Source organism: Nilaparvata lugens, unplaced genomic scaffold, assembly GCF_014356525.2.
Source record: "Nilaparvata lugens isolate BPH unplaced genomic scaffold, ASM1435652v1 scaffold3176, whole genome shotgun sequence".
NCBI lineage: Eukaryota > Metazoa > Arthropoda > Insecta > Hemiptera > Delphacidae > Nilaparvata > Nilaparvata lugens.
In genome coordinates this window covers 636-23,779 of record NW_024090392.1, presented here as the reverse complement: position 1 = coordinate 23,779, position 23,144 = coordinate 636, and the positions used below count along the sequence as shown (strand labels likewise).

At 35.3% G+C, this 23,144-nt stretch overlaps 1 protein-coding gene across 1 annotated transcript; it reads right to left on the bottom strand.

The window, feature by feature from the left end:
- Positions 1-1,909: 1,909 nt before the first annotated feature.
- Positions 1,910-22,224, bottom strand: LOC120355592 (tyrosine--tRNA ligase, cytoplasmic-like). The gene is made up of 6 exons (XM_039444163.1): positions 22,044-22,224; positions 17,203-17,451; positions 14,314-14,442; positions 11,962-12,112; positions 6,489-6,636; positions 1,910-3,756 (listed from the first exon to the last, which is right to left on the bottom strand). Exons 1-6 carry the CDS (start codon positions 22,204-22,206, stop codon positions 3,646-3,648), a joined length of 951 nt encoding a protein of 316 aa, XP_039300097.1. The 5' UTR covers positions 22,207-22,224; the 3' UTR covers positions 1,910-3,645.
- Between the last annotated feature and the right edge of the window lie 920 nt (positions 22,225-23,144).

The window sequence follows — 23,144 nt, the reverse complement described above, 5'->3', positions numbered from 1 at the left end:
GGAAAAGGATAAAGCTGTCCACTTGGTTAGCAGCACCAATCATGGTCAGGATGACTGAAAGCGTGAATCTCACAATAAAAAGTAGTGTAAACTAGTTTGGTCTAAATAATATACATATTTTGTTACTGACGATTATTTTTAATTTCACCATAGTAGCAATGATATTGCTTGAGCTTTTTGGTGCTACATGTGTTACTTTCCTGTTCCAGGAATTGCTGCAGATCCCATTCCCTGGCAATATTGCCAGGCAAACTAAACTTCGGAGTCCAAATAATTTTCGAATTATGTGAAAATTCAATTTTGGATATTTATTTCTCTTTCTAATTAATTTCAATCTCACTCTAAGTTGGAAGCAAAAATAATTTAAGATATTGGATTTTGATTGGATCTCCCACATAGAAATTTCTCGGGAGTGTCTTTCCTAAGTAAATTTGCAAATTATAACTAGTTCATATAAGTACATATAATTAAATTTTGCAGAAGCTATGTTTTTGTTTGTACTTTTTTACTGATAAATAACATTATTTTTATAGTGTGACGGAGACGCAGGGAGATAGAATGGTTAGGTTACCTCATCCAAAAAAAATCCTCAACAAAAATTTGCAACTATTTAGTTGTTAATTGAATTGACTCTAACATTAGATAGTGCATTCATTGTTGATTTGTTTTAATTAAACCATCCAACTTATTTAAATGTTTACTCCTAGAATATTATATTGAAGAAATTGTTCAGTTGAACGTATTTGATTCAATAAACTTATTTAATTTATTGCAATAAAATCACCCAAATAAACGAACAGACATAATAAATAAAGGCCAAACCACACAAAGTGCTTTTTCAGGCGTTTTCAGACGAGTCGGCAGGGCAAGAGTCTCTCCAATTGGCTGATTATCAGCTGATTCCCAAACGCCAACTCAATTAGCTTCTTGTCCCGCCGACTTTCTAAAACCATTCTTGTGGCTTGCCTCTTATTCTTTCAATTACTTAGTTAATTATACATTTTATTTTGATTACTTGATTATTCCTCTTTAAATGACCAGTATTCATACAGATTTACACTTGAATAATCTCAAAAAATGGGAATTTTTTATGTTATTAAAGCTTATTCATTTTATTGAAATAAAATGAATAAGCTTATTGAATAAAATACCGATAACTTTCCAAGTGTTTATAATAACAAGAAAAATTCCCATTTTTTGAGATGATTTAACAAAAATCCATATGAATACGGGTCAATAATATGTCATCACATTGGCGAAATTCACTCCCATTCTTGAGTTATAAGCGTTTGAAGATGAGCAATTTTTCTGATTTGAGAGTGGAGGTAAGATTCTATGTTTGAGTGGATAACTCACCCTGTATTGTAGCGAAACGTCTCTTAATAATATAGCACGACACTTGTTAGGTCAACCTCTATCCATAGCCCAAATATCATCCAAATGTGGGAAATGTAAGCATCTAAATGCTTATAACTCAATAATAGTAGCGAAATTCGCCAATGTGATGACATATTTTTGTTCCTCTCGTCAAGTACTCAGAGTTTGAGCGATTTTAATTTTTGACCATTTTCGCAAAAATCCATAATGATTCATGGATTTCATGAAAAATGCAAATCTCCCAGATTTGGATGATATTATTCGAGCTATGGATAGAGGTTGGCCTATCACGTGTCATGCTAATAATATGAGATGTTTCGCTACAATACAGAGTGAAACATGAAAAGTTTCGGATTGAGTTGACAAAAACTCGGATTGAAATCTTCTCTCTGAGTTGCAAAATCTACTCCTGTCGTAGGAGAGGATTAGGTCTAGAATTGGCAACCTTGCCGTCCTATCATTTCCAATCACTTTACAACTTGAATCTCAATGATATTTGATGATATCTGGACATTACACAAATAAAAACCAGTTAGCAGTTCGAAATTCATCTATTTCATTTCTTTCAAATATCACAACATACCCGATATAACATTATTGCTTATTTTTCAGTTGATCAATGACAAAATTCATGAATAATATAATGAAAAATGAAACAGATCTCAGAAATAAAAAAACTGTGTATATAAAAAATGAAACAGATCTCAGAAATAATATTGAAAACAGAGATTGACATCAAACTGTCATCAAATTTAAAATGGAATACTTCCCATTCAAGTTTTATCTGGAGTATTATGTAGAATCCCTAGTATATTTCAATTTTCTTAGCTGACACGTCCAAAGACAAGCAAATAAAATAAATGGACACTAGAAATTCTATAAATAATAAAAATATCTACTAGCCCTGTAGAAAATATAATATTCACGTTCAATTATTATAGATTATTATAGAATGAATATGATGTTAACTCTAGGATACACCAACATAACACTAGACATAGGAATAATATAAGAGTCGAGTATTACCAATTTACAAGTTCTCAAAAAAACTGGCAATACATGTCAATAAAACTTTATAACGCTTTGCCTGAAAATATCAAAAGAATGAGCTTTAATAGTTACTGTAAATATTTGAAAAAAGTACTGGTCAATGAATGTTTATATAAAGTTGAAGATTTCTTTTTTAAATTGATGTTCTCTGTGTTATTAATGACGTTGTTGTAACATTTTAATGTTGTGTGACAATAAATAATTTGATTTGATTTAATTACTATATTACCCTCTTCGTACTTTAAAACACAACATTAAGGCCCGGTTTCCGAGCTCGGGATTTAGCTAAGTTCTAGACTTTAAACAGCTGGAGTCAGAAAATTGGCTTTCCAAAACGTGGCGTAGTCGTAGTCATTGTCAAAGTCACGTTTAAATTGAATTTCGAAAAACTATAAAATAGAGAGAAAATATTGTAAATTTTCAGCTATTTTGAATTAATTAGGAATGTTTCATTTCGTCAAGGAAAAACGTTTTCAATTATAGAAATGAGAAAATAAAGATTTATTTTGCTGCAACTATTTACTGCGACTACGCCCCGTTTTGGAAAGCCAATTTTCTGACTCCAGCTGTTTAAAGTCTAGAACTTACCTAAATCCCGAGCTCGGAAACCGGCCCTAAATATAAGCACAACTAGTTTCTAGTTCAAGAATAGTTGTGCTTATAATTTAAAGAAGTATAAATAGTACGATAATAGTAATTTCTATAATAAACAACTCAATTAGCCCTATTAAAATACTTTCAATAGATAGTATTCATAATATGAAGTGATGAACATAACCTATTTTTGGTCAATTTCTAACCAAATTTGGGAAAGTAACAGTTTTAGGCTTTAAGCCTGTTGTTCCTTCCCCAATCATTCATAGTTGAGAATGATATGGTATTCATTAATGTATAAATAAATAAATAATTTTCAAGGAATAATGACAGTTAGAAGTAGGCCTAAATCTCAATACATTTTATTCTACTATACAACTTTGAATGTAGACAGTTTTCAGTGTACCAAGTGAAGTCGCAGAGTGCAACTGGAGAAATAGAATTATTTTGTTCTGAAAAATAAAAAGTCGTGGCATTTTGTATTACAAGCCGCCACCATAAGCGACCGTCAAAAAAATTAAATGATAATTAGACCTGCAGAATTTTGCAGTGCAAATTCACTTGATTGGAGCATTTTTCATAGATTTTCATATGATTAAACCTGTAGAATTTTGTTATGCAAATTCACTTGATTGGAGCATTTTTCATAGATTTACAGGTTACTTTTCCGAGTTTAGTTTGCAAGCTGCTTCCCTTCCATTGCGCCTCGCAACTGGACGATGTTTTCAGGTCGACCTGGAACAGAAATTTTCAAATATTTATGGAAAAATTGGCTGCAGCATTAAACATACTTTTTGGACGCTTACAATAAGGATGGTGATTAATAATAAGTAGCTAGAAGGGAGAGGAGGAAAAGAAGATGATGATGATGATGATGAAGTAGAAGGATGAAAAGAAGAAGAAGAAGAGGATGAAGAGGTTTCAGAGGAAGGTCGCATCGATACATGGCAACTGGCAACACGTCAACTGTCGAACAAAATTGCAATCAATGCAGTGGAGGCGCACAAGTTCTCCCCAAAAACCCATGCAAACAATGTCGGCAAGGAAGATGATGGTAACTATTTTTTGGCACAGAAAAGTGTGATTTTGGTGGACTTCCTGGAAAGAGACACTACAATAAACTCTCAAAGGTATTGCCAAACTCTCCAAAACCTCAGAAGAGCAATTGAGGGGGGCAGAATACAAGGGGTCCAAGTGACATTTTTCATTTTTTCGAGTTAGCTACAGTAATCGATAGCTGAAAGTGGTAAAAATCTAGTATACAAGAGGTATAAGCGTAAGTCTAATCAGTGCTGACATCTGGTGTAAAATTTTCAAACTAAATTTCCAAACAGCTGTTTTTGATTAAACAAGGGGTCCAAGTGACTTGGATCCCTTGTTTACAGGACAAGGGTTGCTCGTATCCATCAAATCAAATTTAACCTTGATTAAGCCATGTCACCAAGCAAAAGATACCTCAAGAACCAATTAGCGAATCAGATAATATTGCAATGAGGTCATAATCATTGTTAAATTGCTGTTAAATTTGATAGATTTATGTGTAGCTTGACAATAGAGTTTTGTTTGGTGAACAAGGGGTACAAGTGATACTACTTATCACTATTTAGCTGATAATTGAGAAAGGAGAGCAATTTGAGACATGAAACTGTACGTTTGATTTGGTAAAAGTATACTGAATAGTTATAGGAATGGGTGAATATCATTTCTATATTCATTTCATGAATGAATTAATTAATGTAAGTAAACTTTAGGCTCAATTTTCTCGAAACTAACAATATGTCACTTGGACCCCTTGTATTATAACCCTTCAATTCAAAGCAAGCGTAGAGGAATGTTGAGCTCTAAGATGTTGGCCAACGCCCGGCCAGTGCCACACAGCAAATGTCACTCGTGAGGTTGTTGAATGTTTCAAGTGGCAGTTGTTTCCTCCCAACCTGGCACCGAGCGACTTGCACCTATTCTCAGCATTCAACAAGTGACTGGCTATGTCTGCATTGTTTTGATGACTGCAACAAGAGGTAACCAAGGCCGAGTTCTTCGACAACGAAATTTCCAAGCTCGTTCATCGCCATCATAAATGCCTTGATTTGAATGGTGACTATCTAGAAAAGTAGTATTTGAGTGTGGCAATCATGTGTATATAATAGAATTTGTTTCCTATACTTAGTTCATTTTTATTCCAAAACGTAATCTACTTTCTGGATAGCCCTTGTAGATTTTATGACCTCAACCACATCTAACTACGGAGAAGGCGGTGATAGGAGAAAATCGACAACATCTACTGTCATTTCCACTCAATTTAAAATGTAAAACTCAATCAAAATGAGGGGCGAGGCGTGACTTTTTGGCTCAGTCATCTCCAGGAACAAATCAGTTGAAAGATTGAATGGAAGCTGCACCCCCTTCCCTACTTTAAAGATAAGGTTTCATTTAGGACGATTATTTATCGAGAAAGATAACATCTAGTATAAGATAAGCTTACTATTCAAAATCCTAGAGTTAAAAAGTCTAGAACTTGGCTAAATCTCAAGCTCGGAAACTGGCCCTCAAATTAATAAAAAAAACTGAAATGAAATTCTTTATTCTTTATTGATTCATACAACAAGTACATCATCAAAAATGACAGGGAGAGAAAAAATAAGGTAACCTTGTGCTATTCCTCTCCCAAATTTAGATAAGGTTACACACATAGTCCGAAATGGGTCAAGTCTTGTATAGTGAGGTCCATGTTATAATGGCAGTGGAGAAAGATAGAAAAACAACGTTGCCGATCCTCTGTCTTGTCAATGCCTTCTATAGACGGTAGCTGATACAGGTTTATTGATGTAATATTAACTGTTTATTCTCATTTAAAATAATCAATTATATTTTATTAAGAAAGAAATTATATTCAATAATTTCATAATGAATTTTAATGATTAAGATGAAATATTTTGTTGAATTATTATTAATTCTACATTGTTGAAAGACGATCTGGCTACAGAGCAAAGCGAGAAAGAGATGGCGCTATCTGATTTGTTGAACGATAGACAAGGATAGCTATACCATTGCTAATCAAACACTGCCATTATAACGTGGACCTCACTAGCTTACAGTTGTTCACTTTAAAAAATTTTCAGTTTTTTACTGAATTATTTTTACAAAGTAGATTTTCAAATCCAACTTCTTCAAAACCAAAAATAGAAGAAATATTTGACATACGACGATTATAACGTTGACCACACTTTAGTATAGATGGATCTCAAAGAGCTGGCCCTTGCATTGGATGGCATCATCTCTTTTCACTGCATTTTTTGCTGTACACTTGAAGCCAAGCCACATAAGGCGGATGAGTCGGCAGGGCAGAAACCTCTAGGATTGGCTGATTCCCGAACGTCAACCCAATCGAAGAGCTCCCTGGCCTGCCGACTCAGCGCAAAAGTACCTGAAAAACTCTTCATGTGGCTTATCCCTAATATGCAACCTACCTGCAACTGTTCCCATATCTTCTTCTTAGGGTTGAGTACAGCATCTGGTTGTCGCGAACTTTCGTAGCCATCTACATGCACCCTGTCGCCGGCAGCGCTCCCAGCGGGAGGTAGAAGAGGCTCCACACACTTGGTGTCACCCTCCTCACTAAACACAGCACAAAACACAAAATATTAGCGAAAACAAACCAGGCTGAACAAAGTACAACGACAACTAATTACAAAAATCTGGTGTGGCGCACTCACACAACTTTCCTTGCCGTTATGAAAATTAATCACCTGACGCTAGTGTTCACGCGCATCTCAAGTCTACTTATAAACAAAGATCTGAGCCAGCTGGTGACAGGACAATAACGCTGGAGACACACGAGGTAGTGAATGATTAATATAATCAACAGTTGCCAACAGTTTGCAATCATATTTATTTCGAATTCGAGCTTATTATCAATTTTAGGTGAAAATGTTACGATAGCCTACATTAATTGTAGAGATTTTCATGCTCAATCTTTTCCACTTGAAATTGTTTGTTTTAATTGTATCTGAAGCCTGATAATTGGGAATCTAAAATCAAACTTTGCATAGATCAGGTGGAGCTCCTGAAATTTTTCAGATATGGGACTTGTGGCAGTTGATAGAGCCTATGAATGACTATTTTAGGTATAAATTTGATCAAAATCGTTGGAGCCGTTTTTGTGAAAATCGCGAAAAACCCTGTTTTTGACAACATTTTCGCCATTTTAGCCGCCATCTTGAATTGCATTTGATCGAAATTGTTCGTGTCGGATCCTTATAGTGTAAGGACCTTAAGTTCCAAATTTCAAGTCATTCCGTTAATTGGTAGATGAGATGTACGCACGCACGCACACACACACACACACACACACACACACACACACACACACACACACACACACACACACACACACACACACACACACACACACACACACACACACATACAGACCAATACCCAAAAACCATTTTTTTTGGACTCAGGGGACCTTGAAACGTATAGAAATTTGGAAATTGGGGTTCCTTAATTTTTTTCGGAAAGCAATACTTTCATTACCTATGGTAATAGTGCAAGGAGAGTAAAAATATTTCTCACTAATCAAATTGACTCATTATATTTTCAAAATATAATCAAATTTAGAAGTTGACATTCGCATGTTTTCTTAACAAAATCATGCTTTCTTAACAAATTAAACAGATGGTGATATTCACCAAATAGTCGACCAAATAGTCAAAGTTAACTTAATTAACCCACTCTGTCCTAGCAGGCTTAGCTGAAATCCAATTCTTCAATTATTCCCACAAAGTAATGTCCGTGCAAACTTGGACAACTCCATTTTCTAAGCCCTTGACGCTTGACGCTCAGACGCGTCCTGTGTGTATCATGAACGCTCTGACCACGCCACGCCACGCTCCACTTTCAGTGTGTTTGTACCCTAAGATTCAAAGTGGTGGGGGAACGCTAGCGTGACGTCACGTGTAGTATCATATTTGAACTGATAGAGTAACCAGACGAGCATACAGCTTATTCACTACAGCTTCAAATACATCGTCGTTTAACACCCTTGGCTGGAACTTTAAAATTCTCTGTACTTAAAGCGAATGAATCACTGATTCTAATGATGTAGCTAAATATACCAATTTCAACTTTTTTTTTCAATTCAATTCAGTTTATTTCCAAAAAACATAATACACGAATAAGAAATACAATATACAACATATTTTGGAATCCCCCTACTAGACTATCCATCTGTGTGTAGGGGAGGAGTTCCACTTTATACATAATAAGCTTAATCTGCTCATAGAAGTAAATAATAGAGAATACACTTATATTATGGATGTATTATTAATATTCTGATTATAAAATAGATAATATATTGTGCTGATGTATATTTAAGAATGAGTATGTAGGAATAAGTATATTTAATACCTTGATTGATTAAAAGAATAAATAAAGAAGAAAAAACAATATTTTTTTTGAAGACCGCAGTGGCAGGGATTCCAGAAATTCTCAGAAGAGAGAATGAAAAAAAGCATAAACCACAAAGGCAAAACAGTCAAATCGGTTATATCAATGATAAAATAAATACCAATCAATTGTCTGGAAACCATGAAGTCGTGTTGGTCACCAAGCATAACGAGATTGGAGTAGTTCTTCTGAAGCTTCCTAACCAATCTGGTACAGCCACCTGTCCACCCTCTTCCTAAACACTACCAAACTAAATGCCTCTGCTTCCCTAATCACCCCTGGCACATTTCTGTACAAGATATGGGCCAGGTATGAAGGATTTGTCAGTTCAGAGCCGTGAGTCAGCTGAGGTATCTCAAAGCTGTAATTGGATCTGTGGCGAGTTGAGTAGCTATGGTTAACTGTTTCTCCCAGAAGTTCAGTTTTGTATTTTTTGATGTGGATCAACAAGGATTTAATAGAAAGTTGTCTAACATTCAGTACGGGAAATTCGATAAATAACTGTATTGTTGGGTATCTAAAGTATCTCTTTAAAATTGTTTTTATAATTGATCTTTGGGTGACTGCGAGAGGCTCAATGACTGAGGAGGAAGCCCCTCCCCAAGCTAGAATTCCATATAGTATTATAGATTGGACATAGGCAAAGTAAACTACTTTGCACTGATCCACACTCAGAACATTACTAAGCTCTGAAAATGCGTGAAGCAGCTTTCTGAGCCTATTCTTAGCACACTGGACATGTTGTACCCAACTCATCTTGGAATCCAAGACAACGCCCAGGTATTTGTAATGATCAACGCGCTCAATCATACTACAATTACATCCAGCAGACCTGGGATTATTACAAGAATGCATCGTTGGTATTAGAGAGCCTGGATCAGCTTGATTTCTTGTAACTATTGGCATAAACTTCGTTTTTTCCACATTTACTGTAAGGCTATTGTGATCAAACCAGTTCTTTATTTTTGACAAATCAATTGAAGCACTCATGTAGGCCTACTTACTCCATACTTCATTCAATTTGAAAGGTGAAACCCATTGGTTAAGCCTTATATATATATATATATATATAATATATATATATATATATATATTGGTCAAGTATTAAATTGAAGATTATTTTTAGCATAAAAGGATACAGTATTAGATGCAAAGGCAGAATACTGTATCCTTTTATGCTTAAAATAATCTTCAATTTAATCCTTGACCAATATATAAGGCTTAACCAATGGGTTTACCTTCACAAGCAATATTCTTATCAATTTAAGTCAAAATAGAATAGCTCATTAGTCTTCAACTAGGTGATATAAATATCAAAAAAATAAAAATTTGAATGTTCCTTGAAAGTTGATGAATGAGACAGATTAAATCCCTCTACTTAAGCCTTCAACCCAATTACTGTTCATTGCTTCTTTATACTGGGAAACAGTCTCTTTGTAAATTATGTATCTTGCAACATATTTCAGGGCTTCTTTTTCCTGTGTGTTCAACAAGGTACCCTCATCATTTTCTTCAGAACTGCACCTTAAATATTTGTCTTCATCGTATCTAATCTAATTTCTTCTTCTGCTTCTTGAAAAGCAGTTTTCAGAATCACTTTTGAACAACTAAACTACGACATAGCAGTCAGGTATTTCTAAATAAAAGCTATTAGCTTCTACTCACATTAGTGGAGCGCTTTCGGACACTAGGCCCTTCATCTACACGAGTGTAGAAACTACTCCACTAATGTGAGTGGAAGCTAATAGCTTTTATTTATACCTGACTGCTATTTAGTAATTTAGTTGTTCAAAAGTGATTATTAACAAGCAGTTCGTTATGGAAACAAACATTGAAGAGTAATTTTCAAAGTATTGTACCAGTCAAAAAATGATACATCTTCTTTCTACATTGCTTCCAATGGAAATAGAGGAAAGATTTGCCCCAATAATTAAAAATTTTAATCTACTCTTGAATTCCACACACCACTCTACTCGACAGTCAATCATAATAATATACACACAGCGGTGTATAAATTGACTCGCAAGATGTATCTTTATTCGAATTTTTCACTTTTGGCGTAAAATTTTAAGCAACAGCAAAATTAGTTGCATCCCGACACATATTCATATATTCATAAATAGTGGGGGCCACATTTTCTTAGATCAGCTAATAATTAACCAATTGTATTAATACTTTATAAATAATTGTGTACGGTAGCTTAATATGCTTTTCGTAATCATGACTATATTTTGAATGAACTCCTCTGGTCGTGTTGTACCCTCGACCAGAGAAATAATAATAATAATTATTATTAATCATTATAATATCAGATTAACCCATAAATCGATCTTGATAGACCAATGGATTGCAATAAACTGATAAACCGATCCCGATAAATCCGATGCATTGCAATATTTGCATTCATATTATGCACTGAACCATAGCCACCTCTAATCATGCTGGGGTGCTGGAATCCAACACATGGTCTACAACCGTACTACAGCCTACGTCACGGCTGCAGTTCCCCCACTCAAATGGCATGTCAACTCCAATACAACAGATGAGTGACTAACCTAACCTAACTTTGATTTGAGATGATCGATGATCTATAGCAGGGGTCTCCAACCTTTTTTTATCCAAGGGCCACATTGTTAATTCTTGAGAGGCTTAGAGGGCCAATAACAAGGATGTATGTAGAATTTGACTTGAGGGACCATTTTCTAATATCTCGCAATGATTGATCGCTGCTTGTTTACAGCTAATTTTACACTTATTAAGAAATGGAGTGGCAAGTAAGAAAAGATTACTGAACACACAGTTGTTGTCAAAGAAGTGTATAAATATATATTTTAAAAAATCGGTTGCAATAACTCGCGGTGGGCCGGATGTGGCCCGCGGGCCGTAGGTTGGAGAGCCCTGATCTATAGTGAGGTCCACATTATAATGACAGTGGAGAAAGATAGGAGAACAACGTTGCCGATAATCCGTCTGGTCAATGCCTTCTATAGACGGTAGCTGATACAGGTTTATTGATGTAATATTAACTGTCCATTCTCGTTTAAAATGATTAATTTTATTAAGCAACAAATTATATTTTTAAATAATTTCAAAATGAATTTTCATAATTGAGATGAAATATTTAGTTAATTAATGATCAATTCGAAATTGTTCAATCTGACCACAGAGCAAAGCGAGAAAGAGATAGCGCTATCGGCTTTGTTGAATGATAGACAAGGATAGCAGTACCATTGCTAAACAAACACTGCCATTATAACGTGGACCTCACTATAAAAAGGGAGGGATTTGTCGAATGATAGACAAGAATATCAACACCGATTTTAATCAAATTCAGCCATTATAACGTGGACCTCACTATAAAAAGGGAGGGCTTTGTCGAATGATAGACAAGGATAGGAACACCGATTTTTTTTATCAAATTCAGCCATTATAACGTGGACCTCACTATAGAGAACTAATTTGAGGTGAATTATAAATTTATGAATGACTTACACAGAGGCGCAGAGCACCATTCCCTGCGATTCGACTCCCCGCATTTTGGCCGGTTTCAAATTGCATAGCACGACCACCATTCTATCCTGCATCTCTTCTATGGGCACATACTTCACCAGGCCACTCACTATAGTACGCGGCTCCTCTTCACCTGTACAATAAAAAACAACATGTGCAGGATAAACTGGACAATCCATAATATATAATAAAGAAAAGAATTGACTTATACACATTATAATGTTTCATTTCAACAAAAAAAGCAAAATTTACAGACTTCTATAACGGTATACAATACAACACAGCATGAATATTATGCATACAGTGCAAAGTAAAGATAAAATAAAATAAACAATACTAATGACAACATTGTAAACAAATAAATACGGTACAGATATCACACTTCTAACAATTGTAAGACAATAATAAATATTATTTAGAATTGAATTTAGTACAGTTGCACTATGTAGCAGAAGATAATTAATGTACAAGATAAAATATTAGGGGTATTCACAATGTTGGAGTTAGCTGGCTAAGTCGAGCTATTCGCTAACTCCCTCTATTTGCTAAGTTTGTGTTAACTCAATGCTATAGTGGCACATTAGAGAAAAGTTAACAGACGAGATAGCAGATAGCGCAGGTTTCAGTCCGCTAACTCTGTTAAAACGGCGGCCATATTTTGTAGCAAAAGTGAAGTTATAATCTTTGAGTTAGGTACACTAATTATCCGCTTGGACCGCTATTGCAGTTAGCTTATGGCAGTTGCTTTTAGATGGGGCATTTACAGTCCAGAGTTAGCAAATAGCACTTTAGCTGGCTAAAGCAACATTGTGAATAGCCCTACTATGTGCAAATAACCTTATTAACAAGGTCACGTCTGCATTAAAGGAGCATCATTGAACAGAAATAAAGTTCTTCAAAGTAAGCATAAAAGTAATTAAAAAAATTGAGAAAAACAAAGTTTTACAATCTAAAATCTGGTTTGGAACTAGCTGAAAGACAAAAAATCTATCCTCAATAACAAAAAATAAATCACTGATACAAGTGAGGTGGTCAGGTGAAAAAAACCAATAGTTTTAATAAATAAAATGAATAAATAAATAATTAATAAATTTATTTCTTAAAAAAATTACAAACAAGCAATTAAAACATGAAAAGTACACAATATCTAAAATACAATACAATACTATAAAAAATATAGAATTTAATTGTATTGGAAATTAACCTACTCAACTATGGGAAACCCATGTACTAGAGTAGGTGTTAGTAGTAGTAATAGATTGTGGGTGGGGGTGCAAACAGCAAATAAAATGGGTAAGTGAGCTCACATATTGTTTGAGATTATGTTTTCTATATGATGTCCTCCAGTTGAAATAATCAAGTTCTTAGCGGCAGTTTTGAATCTTGTTGGGTTTTCTATTGACTTGATTTGTGCAGGAAGTAGATTGTGGAGTTTTGGTGCTGAGTGGTTAAAGTGTCGTTGATATATTGCCTTCCTAGCCACGTTCCTAAAAAGAAGGTTTCTGTTTCTTGTGTTATGACTGTGGTTCCTATGTTGAAAGCTTTCCGGGTTGACATAACATAACATATACATGTAGAATCGACATCCAAACAACATACACAGAATCCAGCATCTTTCGTGTCGATTTCTATAAGTTAGGGTTTCAGTATTTTTTATGATGCGTGCCCATCAGTATTCCCCATTTTAAAACTAAATTTATAAAAAATGATTAAATGAACTGAATAATGCTAAGAAATTATAATACTCTCGATTGAATAGAATTAGTTTTGAAATAGTTGAGAAATATTTTTATCAGATGGAAAGATTATCACGGAACTGGATAATTTCTCATATGGGATACAAATTCAAACGTAAACTGAGTTTATTAACATAAGTGAGATTTTGGTCTTGGAGAAAACAAATAACAGTTTTTAAGAGTAAATATTATGATTCAACTGTGAATTGTGATTCAACTGAATCAACAGAACAGGTGACATCAGATACTTGTGAATGAGAAAACTTCGTGAGGTCTACTGTTCACAGAACTACTGGAAGGCCTGTTTTAAATTTTTCAAGATTATATTACGTCAAGTTTTCAGTTTGTTAAGTTTTTAATTAGACCCGTACTCCGTAACCCGTTTACCTGCTAGTATTTTGAATAAAATTGACTTGATATTGTTATCATAATTATGATATTGAAATTATGGAGTAATAAACGAAACTAGTATCTTAAATTGTTTATCAGACTCTCCGATTGGCTGGTTCTCGACACGCCAACCCAATCAGAGAGTTTCCTGTCCTGTTGCGCCGAGCCGACTCGTCTGAAAAAACGCCTCGTATGTTTCGGCCCTTACCTAGATCGATGTGTTCTACGTAGAGAGCATCTGCATCAGGATGTTTGTCGACTTTAACAATTTTGCCAACTCTCACGTCCAATCGGCTGGGATCTATGGCGTCGTTCGTAGCCGTGCCACCACCCCCGCCTATCAAATTACATAAAATTACATCAATAAATTGCAATAATAAACTGCTAACAACAATAATATTGATATCTAAAACAGAAATAGCAATAAAAATCTGGTGTGGTACTGACACTCACACAACTTTCCTTGCTCATTGAACTGTAAGCCTCATTCTCAAACGAGAATAATTTAGGGGAATAACATAATGACGATTGGCGGTAACATAATTCAAACTACGATCAGACTACTGTATATGTGTATATATATAATTGTTTTCAGAGTTCTTTTTCCTTTGTGTAAATTGTGAAATTCGATTATTTTTTTCTAAAGTCGTCAAAACAGCTGTTCTACAGATAAAATATCTCGACTATGTGTTCTTTTTATAAACTGCTCTACCTACCTACCTCAAGCACGAGAAGGAGGTTACAAAGTATATTTCTCTAGGATGGGGTGGACCCCCCATTAGTTTCTCAGGAAGGGGACTCATGCCAGTTGATAGAGCTGATAAATAAATATACAGGGTATGAATTTGAAAAAAAATCGGTCAAGTCATTTTTGAGAAAATCGTGAAAAACATGTTTTTTAGTTATGAATATTATTCATTTTTCTTAAGAATATTACGGAACTCCTGCAATTTTCCAAGAAATGAGACTCATGTCAGTTGATAGGGCTTATAAATAGCTATCCATTATATAAATTTGAAGAAAATTGTTGGAGCCGTTTTCGAGAAAACCGTGAAAAACATGGTTTTTTAGTAATTATCCGCCATCTTGAATTTAATTTTATTGAATTTCTTATTGTCGGATCCTCATGGTATAAGGACCTTGAATTTGAAATTTCAAGTCAATCAGTTAATTAGGAATGGAGTTATGGTGTTCACAGACATACACACATACAGACCAATACCCAAAAATCATGTTTTTGGACTCAGGGGACCTTGAAACGTATAGAAAACTTAAAATTGGGGTATCTTAATTTTTTTTGGAAAGCAATACTTTCCTTACCTATGGTAATAGGGCAAGGAAAGTAAAAATAGGTACCTATCTATCAGTGGCGAATATAGAATATATATATTTTTTCAAGGTTAATGTAAGGTTTAAACCTGGTTTTCATTAGTAGAGTTAGGGCCGTTTGCACAGTCAAAGCTTGAACTCGATTTAATCAGCTGGTGACTTAAACTAAAAATGAAACACGTAATAACAAACTAGACTTGATTTGTATTTAATCTAGTTTAAAATGAAATTTAGTTTAAACAGTCACTGTGCAAACAGCCCTTAGTGGTAGAGTTCCCTGGGCAAGTACTAACTAATGAAAACGTTCATGATGGAGTACTAGTTTTCAGTGGCATAGAGTGGGATAGTACTCTACCACTTGCCTTCCCCCACCACCGCTTCTCACTCTACTCTACCACTACTATGCTGATGAACAGTCTCGAGCTAGTAGAGTAGAGTCGTGCCGTAGGCTACCAAATTTAAGAAGTATTGTCATCTATTAAAAAGTATCAATAATTTATTAAAGTGATGATTCGACTGAGTCACTGTCGATGTTGTAGAACCGTTATATAATGGAATACAAACACACATATATCATCAAATTCCACGAAACCATGGTCCTGTAACCAAATAAAACTGTAGAATTTGATAAGTGTGTTTTTATTTCAAAGTATTTAAAAATTCTTTATTTGCTATAATACAATAAATTTTTTTCAGAACAAAAACACCATTAAAATACTTAATTTAAACATAAATGATAACACTTGAAATACATAAGTGTTAAAGTGTTAATTTATTAAAAAGTATTGACATTTTAAGGTTAGTTCTGTTCATTAGACAACACACTTTACCTACTATTCGCAATTGTAGCGAAAACAGTTACTCGACCAAGTATTAGAGTAGAGTTAGTATGTCACTTTACTCGACCACTAACTCTACTAGTGAAAACCAGGCTTAACCGCCACAAAATTTGAAACTTTCTCTTTCCATTGGTATAAAGATTGTTCATTTAGGATTGGTACTGGTTAGTAATAAATCAATATTAAAAATGGCTCCATCATTTAGAATAATATTATAGATTATCTACAGTGAGGTCCAAGTTACAATGGCAGTGTTTGATTAGCAATGTTAATGCTATCCTTGTCTATCATTCAAAAAAGCGGATAGCGCTATCTCTTTCTCGCCTTGCTTTGTTGCCAGATTGTCTTTTAAAAAAGTAGAATTAACGATTAAGTAACAAAATATTTCATCTTAATTATGAAATTATTCAAAAACAAAATTCCTTGCTTAATAAAATATAATCGATCATTTTAAACGAGAATGAACAGTTAATTACATCAATAGACCTGTATCAGCTACCGTCTATACAAGGCATTGACAAGAAAGAGGATCGGCAACGTTGTTCTGCTATCTTTCTCCACTGCCATTATAACGTGGACCTCACTATATGTATATTTATTAATTGAATCCATTCATTATGATGTTATTCAATTCGGGCAGAGGTGTCAGCAGTGTGGTTATGGTGCGATGTCGGGCTACTGATCAGTACAGCTCTGAAAGCTTCTATTTGCTTCAATAGCGCTTCAGTCGACAGATGGTCTTTGTACGCATTGTAAAACGCATCTTACTGGCTGTGCGCATGCGTGCCGTCAGTCTTACTTTGTACATGGAATCTCTACGGAAAAGACAAGCGCGACTGACGTATGCACAGACGGTCGGTAGAGCTCTGTAACCGGCCTTAGAATAACATTATAGATGATCTAGTTGAATCTGCACATGTTGTTATCACCTTGTTTGGCCTGAGCAGGTTGCTGTTTCTTGCCTGCCGGTGGCGGATAGGCGGACGCAGCCAAGGCCTTCAGTTCGGGTGCCTCGAAAGTTCGACGTATCGGCTCCAACAAATCGTTGATGTATCGTTCGGTTGCCGCTTTCAAATCGGCCGGATGCAGTTGCGACGTCGCAAAGCAAGCGGCCAGTTCGTCGTAAGTCGCAAACGACAAATTGCCTCCGTTCTTATCGTCGCGGTGGATCTCGAACTCTGAAATCGAATCGAAAATCAACTAATTACAAGTTTATCCGTCATAAAATAACATCAAGGGCCGGTTTCCGAGCTCGGGATTTAGCTAAGTTCTAGACTTTGAACAGCTGGAGTCAGAAAATTGGCTAACTGAAACGGAGCGTAGTCGTAGTCATTGTCAAAGTAACGTTTAAATTAATTTCGAAAAACTATAAAATTGAACACAAAATAGAATAAAGAGAAAATAGTGTAAAGTTTCAGCTGTTTTGAATTTAGGAATGTTTCATTTCGTCAAGGAACATTTCCAATTATAGAAATGAGAAAATAAAGATTTATTTTGCTGTAGCTATTTACTGCGACAATGCCCCGTTTTTGAAAGTCAATTTTCTGACTCCAGCTGTTTAAAGTCCAGAACATAACTAAATCCCGAGCTCAGAAATCGGCTCTAAAATTGAATAGGATGCATTTGAGGAAATACAAAATGAGAATATATTATTTTTCACTGAGAAACAGTAGAACTCAGATGGAAATAGATTATAAGTTGCATTTGTTCAAATGCTAACTAATGAATAAATAATTATTATTTAACGAAAATCACAATTAAATGCTGTAAATCACCCCGAAGACTTCTGCTACTGCAAATATTGACAACAGGATAAACAGCTAGATGGAAATTCGATGAGCGCTACTATACGAAAATTATTTGTCAGCCCGGGAATCGAACCCGGTACCTCCTAATTGCCGGTCAGGAATGCTTAGCCTTACACCAAACTGACAATCTCTAGATAGCAGCGCTCATTTTATGAGAAGCCAATACGCCTGATTTACAGCATTTAATTGGGATTTTGGTTTAATAATAATTAAAATAGTATAAAATTGAAAAACATTTTCTCGCGATAGATTTAGAATTCTGAAATTAAATCGAAAATAGATTAAGTATATCTTCAATCGCCATAAAATTGAACAGAATGCAATGAAAATTACTCACTTTTATTTTAAGGAGCTACTGAAAGTAACATCAAGTCCCCTTTTATTTTACCACAAAATAACTACAGTATGGTCCACGTTATAATGGCAGTGCTTGATAAGCAATGGTATTGGAATCCTTGTCTATCATTTAACAAAGCGGATAGCGCTATCTCTTTCTCGCTTTGCTCTGTTGCCAGATCGTCTTTTAACAATGTAATATTAATAATTAATTAACAAAATATCTTAATTATGAAAAATCATTATGAAATTATTGAAAAATATAATTCCTTGCTCAATAAATTATAATTGATTATTTTAAACGAGAATGAACCGTTAATATTACATCAGTAAACCTGTATCAGCTACCGTCTATAGAAGGCATTGACAAGACAGAGGATCGACAACGTTTTTCTCCTATCTTTCTGCACTGCCATTATAACGTGGACCTCACTATAGATTTAACTATACTTCATGTGTCATTTATACTTAAAAATAGCTCTTGAAGAGTTCTTCTTCTACTTCTTCTTCCTCTCCCCTCTTCACCGCCTCATTCTTTTTCCTATTCTCCTCCTTCTTCTTCTTCTTCTTCTTTCGTGTCTGGGGGCACACAGAGTCGAATACTATTCCAAAATTCAGCTGCAGAAACTACTTTGTGATTTTCTAAAATAATATCCTCCATCGTGCAATGTATTTTCATATTAGGACATGTCATGAGGTGTTCATAGTTTCGAGTCATTGCACATTGGCACATTGCATCCTCACTATAATCCCATCTCACAGCTGCAGCTCCGACCTGTCTCTCATCTCAAACGAATCAAGGACTTCCATGTAGTGTATGACAGATGGAAACCGGCAGTTCCTTCCTCTTTTAGTTCCATGATGGCTTGATGGTTTCAAACTAGTTGTGTTGTGATGAAATAGAAGGGTACTTGATATATTCTATTGTGCTTCTATGCTATAGTGAGGTCCACGTTATAATGGCAGTGTACGGTTGATAATAGTGTTGCTATTCTTGTTTAACATGCAACAAAGCAGATAGCGCTATCTCTCTCTAGCTTTGCAATGTTGTCAATTTGCCAGAAATATTTCATTTTTACATGTGTCAGTGACTGTACAGATGTAAACAAGCAATTCTCAGCCGCCATTTTTTCACCATTCTACAAAAATACTTCAGTACACAAGTCGTATAACTGATTTGAAATGTATTTTTGAATAAATGAAATAATTTTTAGATATTACCGTATGAGAAACACAAATTATAATACCTGAAATGACACTTTAAAAGTCGACAACTTGACATCCTAGGCCCGGTTGCACAAAAGCCGGTTGAATTTTAACCGTAGTTAATTCCACGAGTACCAATCAGAGAAGGCCTTTTTGATAAGACGGCTTCTCTGAAAGGTTCTCGCGGAATTAATCATGATTAAAATTTAACTGGCTTTTGTGCAACCGGCAACTGGACTTCGCTTCATCCATGCTTCAGTTAGCCTACCTACTCGTACCGGTATGAACAATAGAAATGTTATTTCAGAATTACTTTCATTAAAATTATCTTAATATGAAGAGAAATTCTATTTTTCTATTATTTTTAAAAGAAATTGGGATAGAATACCGACCGAATAACTTAATTTCTGTTGTTTTGAAGTTCACATGGTTTATCAAAGCTTTTTAAATTAGCCGCCATCTCAGCTTTGTATGAAAATGAAAATCTGATCTCAGTTACATGAAAGCAAAGGTTAGAATCAAATTATGAAAAAAGATATTTTATTAATGAATTGAATTAATTTGGCATGGAATTGATTATTTTATCAAGGAAATGAGAACTATTATTGGATTAAATTTAATGGGAAATTTAATTGAGTAACAGTTGTGGCAAAATGTAGGTAGTCAATTTGTGGTGAACTTGGCAACGTTGTTCTGCTATCTTTCTTCACTGCCATTATAACGTGGACCTCACTACAGTTGTGTTGTGATAAAATGAAAGGATACTTGCATAGAGAAACTATAGCATGAATAGAGTTCCATGGTATAGGGCGTTTATGTCGCAACTTTTACTGTCAACTCAAGCCGATAATCCACGTAGTTCTTTCCCGTGAAGCTTTATGACGCTGGTAGTCTTTTATATTGTGCCATTCATACACTCTAACCCGGTCAAAACAATGAAAATCTACAATAATCGACAGTAATCGGCTTGAGATAACAGTAAAAGTTGCGACATAAACGCCCTATACCATGGGATATCTACTAACGCTATTGTTTCTCTATGGTACTTGATATATTAATTACTTTCCTTGCCCTATTACCATAGGTAAAGAAAGTATTGCTTTCCGAAAAAAATTAAGGTAGGTACCCAAATTTCTATACGTTTCAAGGTCCTCTGAGTCCAAACAAGTGGTTTTTGGGAATTGGTCTCTATGTATGTATGTATGTGTGTGTGTGTGTGTGTGTGTGTGTGTGTGTGTGTGTGTGTGTTGTGTGTGTGTGTGTGGTGTGTGTGTGTGTGTGTGTGTGGTGTGTGTGGTGTGTGTGTGTGTGTGTGTGTGTTGTGTGTGTGTGTGTGTGTGTGTGGTGTGGTGTGTGTGTGTGTGTGTGTGTGTGTGTGTGTGTGGTGTGTGTGTGTGTGTGGTGTGTGTGTGTGTGTGGTGTGTGTGTTGTGTGTGGTGTGTGTGTGTGTGTGTGGTGTGTGTGTGTGTGTGTGTGTGTGTGTGTGTGTGTGTGTGTGTGGTGTGTGTGTGTGTGTGTGTGTGTGTGTGGTGTGTGTGTGTGTGTGGTGTGTGTGTGTGTGTGGTGTGTGTGTGTGTGTGTGTGGTGTGTGTGTGTGTGGTGGTGTGTGTGTGTGGTTGTGTGTGTGTGTGTGTGGTGTGTGTGTGTGTGTGTGTGTGTGTGTGTGTTGTGTGTGTGTGTGTGTGTGGTGTGTGTGTGTGTGTGTGTGTGTGTGTGTGTGTGTGTGTGTGTGTGTATGAGTGTATGTGCGTCTGTGTAGACGATATCTCATCTCCCAATTAACGGAATGACTTGAAATTTTGAACTTAAGGTCCTTACAATATAAGGATCCGACACGATCTAATGCAATTCAAGATGGCGGATAAAATGGCAAAAATGTTGTCAAAAATAGGGTTTTTCGCGAAAACGGCTCCAACGATTTTGATCAAATTTATACCTAAAATAGTCATTAAAAAGCTCTATCAACTGCCACAAGCTCCATATCTGTAAAAATTCCAGGAGCAAGTCCCATCTATGCAAAGTTTGATTTTAGATTCTCAATTATCAGGCTTCAAACATAATTTAAACAAAAATTCCAAGTGGAAAAGATTAAGCATGAAAATCTCTACAATTAATGTCCAGTAACATTTTCATCTAAAATTCAAAATAAGCTCGAAATTCGAGAGAATGTTATTATTTCAATTGCAAACTGTTGGCAACTGTTGATTCTATTAAATCATTCACTATGAAGAGATAGCAGACATCGTGTGTCTCCAGCGTTATTGCCCTGTCACCAGCTGGCTTGGATCTTTGAATAGTAGACTTGAGATGCGCATGAACACTAGCGTCAGGTGATAAATTTTCATAACGGCAAGGAAAGTTGTGTGAGTGCGCCACACCAGATTTATTGTATTGTGTTTCTATGCCTATGTGTTACTCACTCTGGCCAGACTTGAAGAGACTGAAGACAACATGCTTTGCGAATGCCAGTACCCCGTTATCGTCCACGTTGCCAGGCTCACAGAATGCCTTCTTCAGCTTCTTCTTAACAGCAGCCGGACTATCCAACAAATCTATCTTGCTGTCCTCTTCCGAGGAAGACATCTTGCCTCCCGCTAGACCGGCCACTGCAACAAAAACATCCAAGTTATCGTTAATGCTGTGTCATCATCTAAATTTGGGAGAAAAATAGCACAAGGACTACTATATTATTTGATCTACCAATGTTATTATATCAGTGTCATTTGTATCGTGAATAAATAAATGAATAAATAAAATAATGCAGAATATAATGCAACAGAATAGACTAGAATGAAATAGGAGTATTCCAAACTGACAAAAATGACAAAGTACATTCAAATGTATGTACAGACTTAGTCTATAGTGACGTCCATGTTATAATGGCAGTGGAGCAGGAAGATAGGAGAACAACGTTGCCGAACCTCTCTGTCTTGTCAATGACGGTAGCTGATACAGGTTTAATGATGTCATATTAATTGTTCATTCTTGTCTAAAATAATCAATTATATTTTTCAATAATTTCACAATGAATTTTCATAATCAAGATGAAATATGTTGTTGATTAATTATCAATTCTACATTGTTAAAATACGATCTGGCAACAGAGCAAAGCGAGAAAGAGATAGCGCTATCTTATTTGCTGAATGATAGACAAGAATAGCAATACCATTGCTAACCAAACACTGCCATTATAACGTGGACCTGACTATAGCTGCACACCCGTATCAATTTTTGAATGTATGTTTTTTGTAATCCTTATAATTTTCTATTAGATAAAACATAACTTGGCGAACATAATTACGATGTGTTTACTTAATGAACACATCATGTGTATGTCAAGTTCCATTCAATCTTGTAGAATTTCCGTCCAAATCCGGTAGAACGGGAAAAAATCGTATGTCCAAAAATCGATGTGTGTAACTGGCTTTACGTTAAACGAACATGTGCATTTCACTTTTCACCAACTTAAGCTATTCTTATTATAACTATATTTTGTACAGAAACAGATATACAATAAGCAT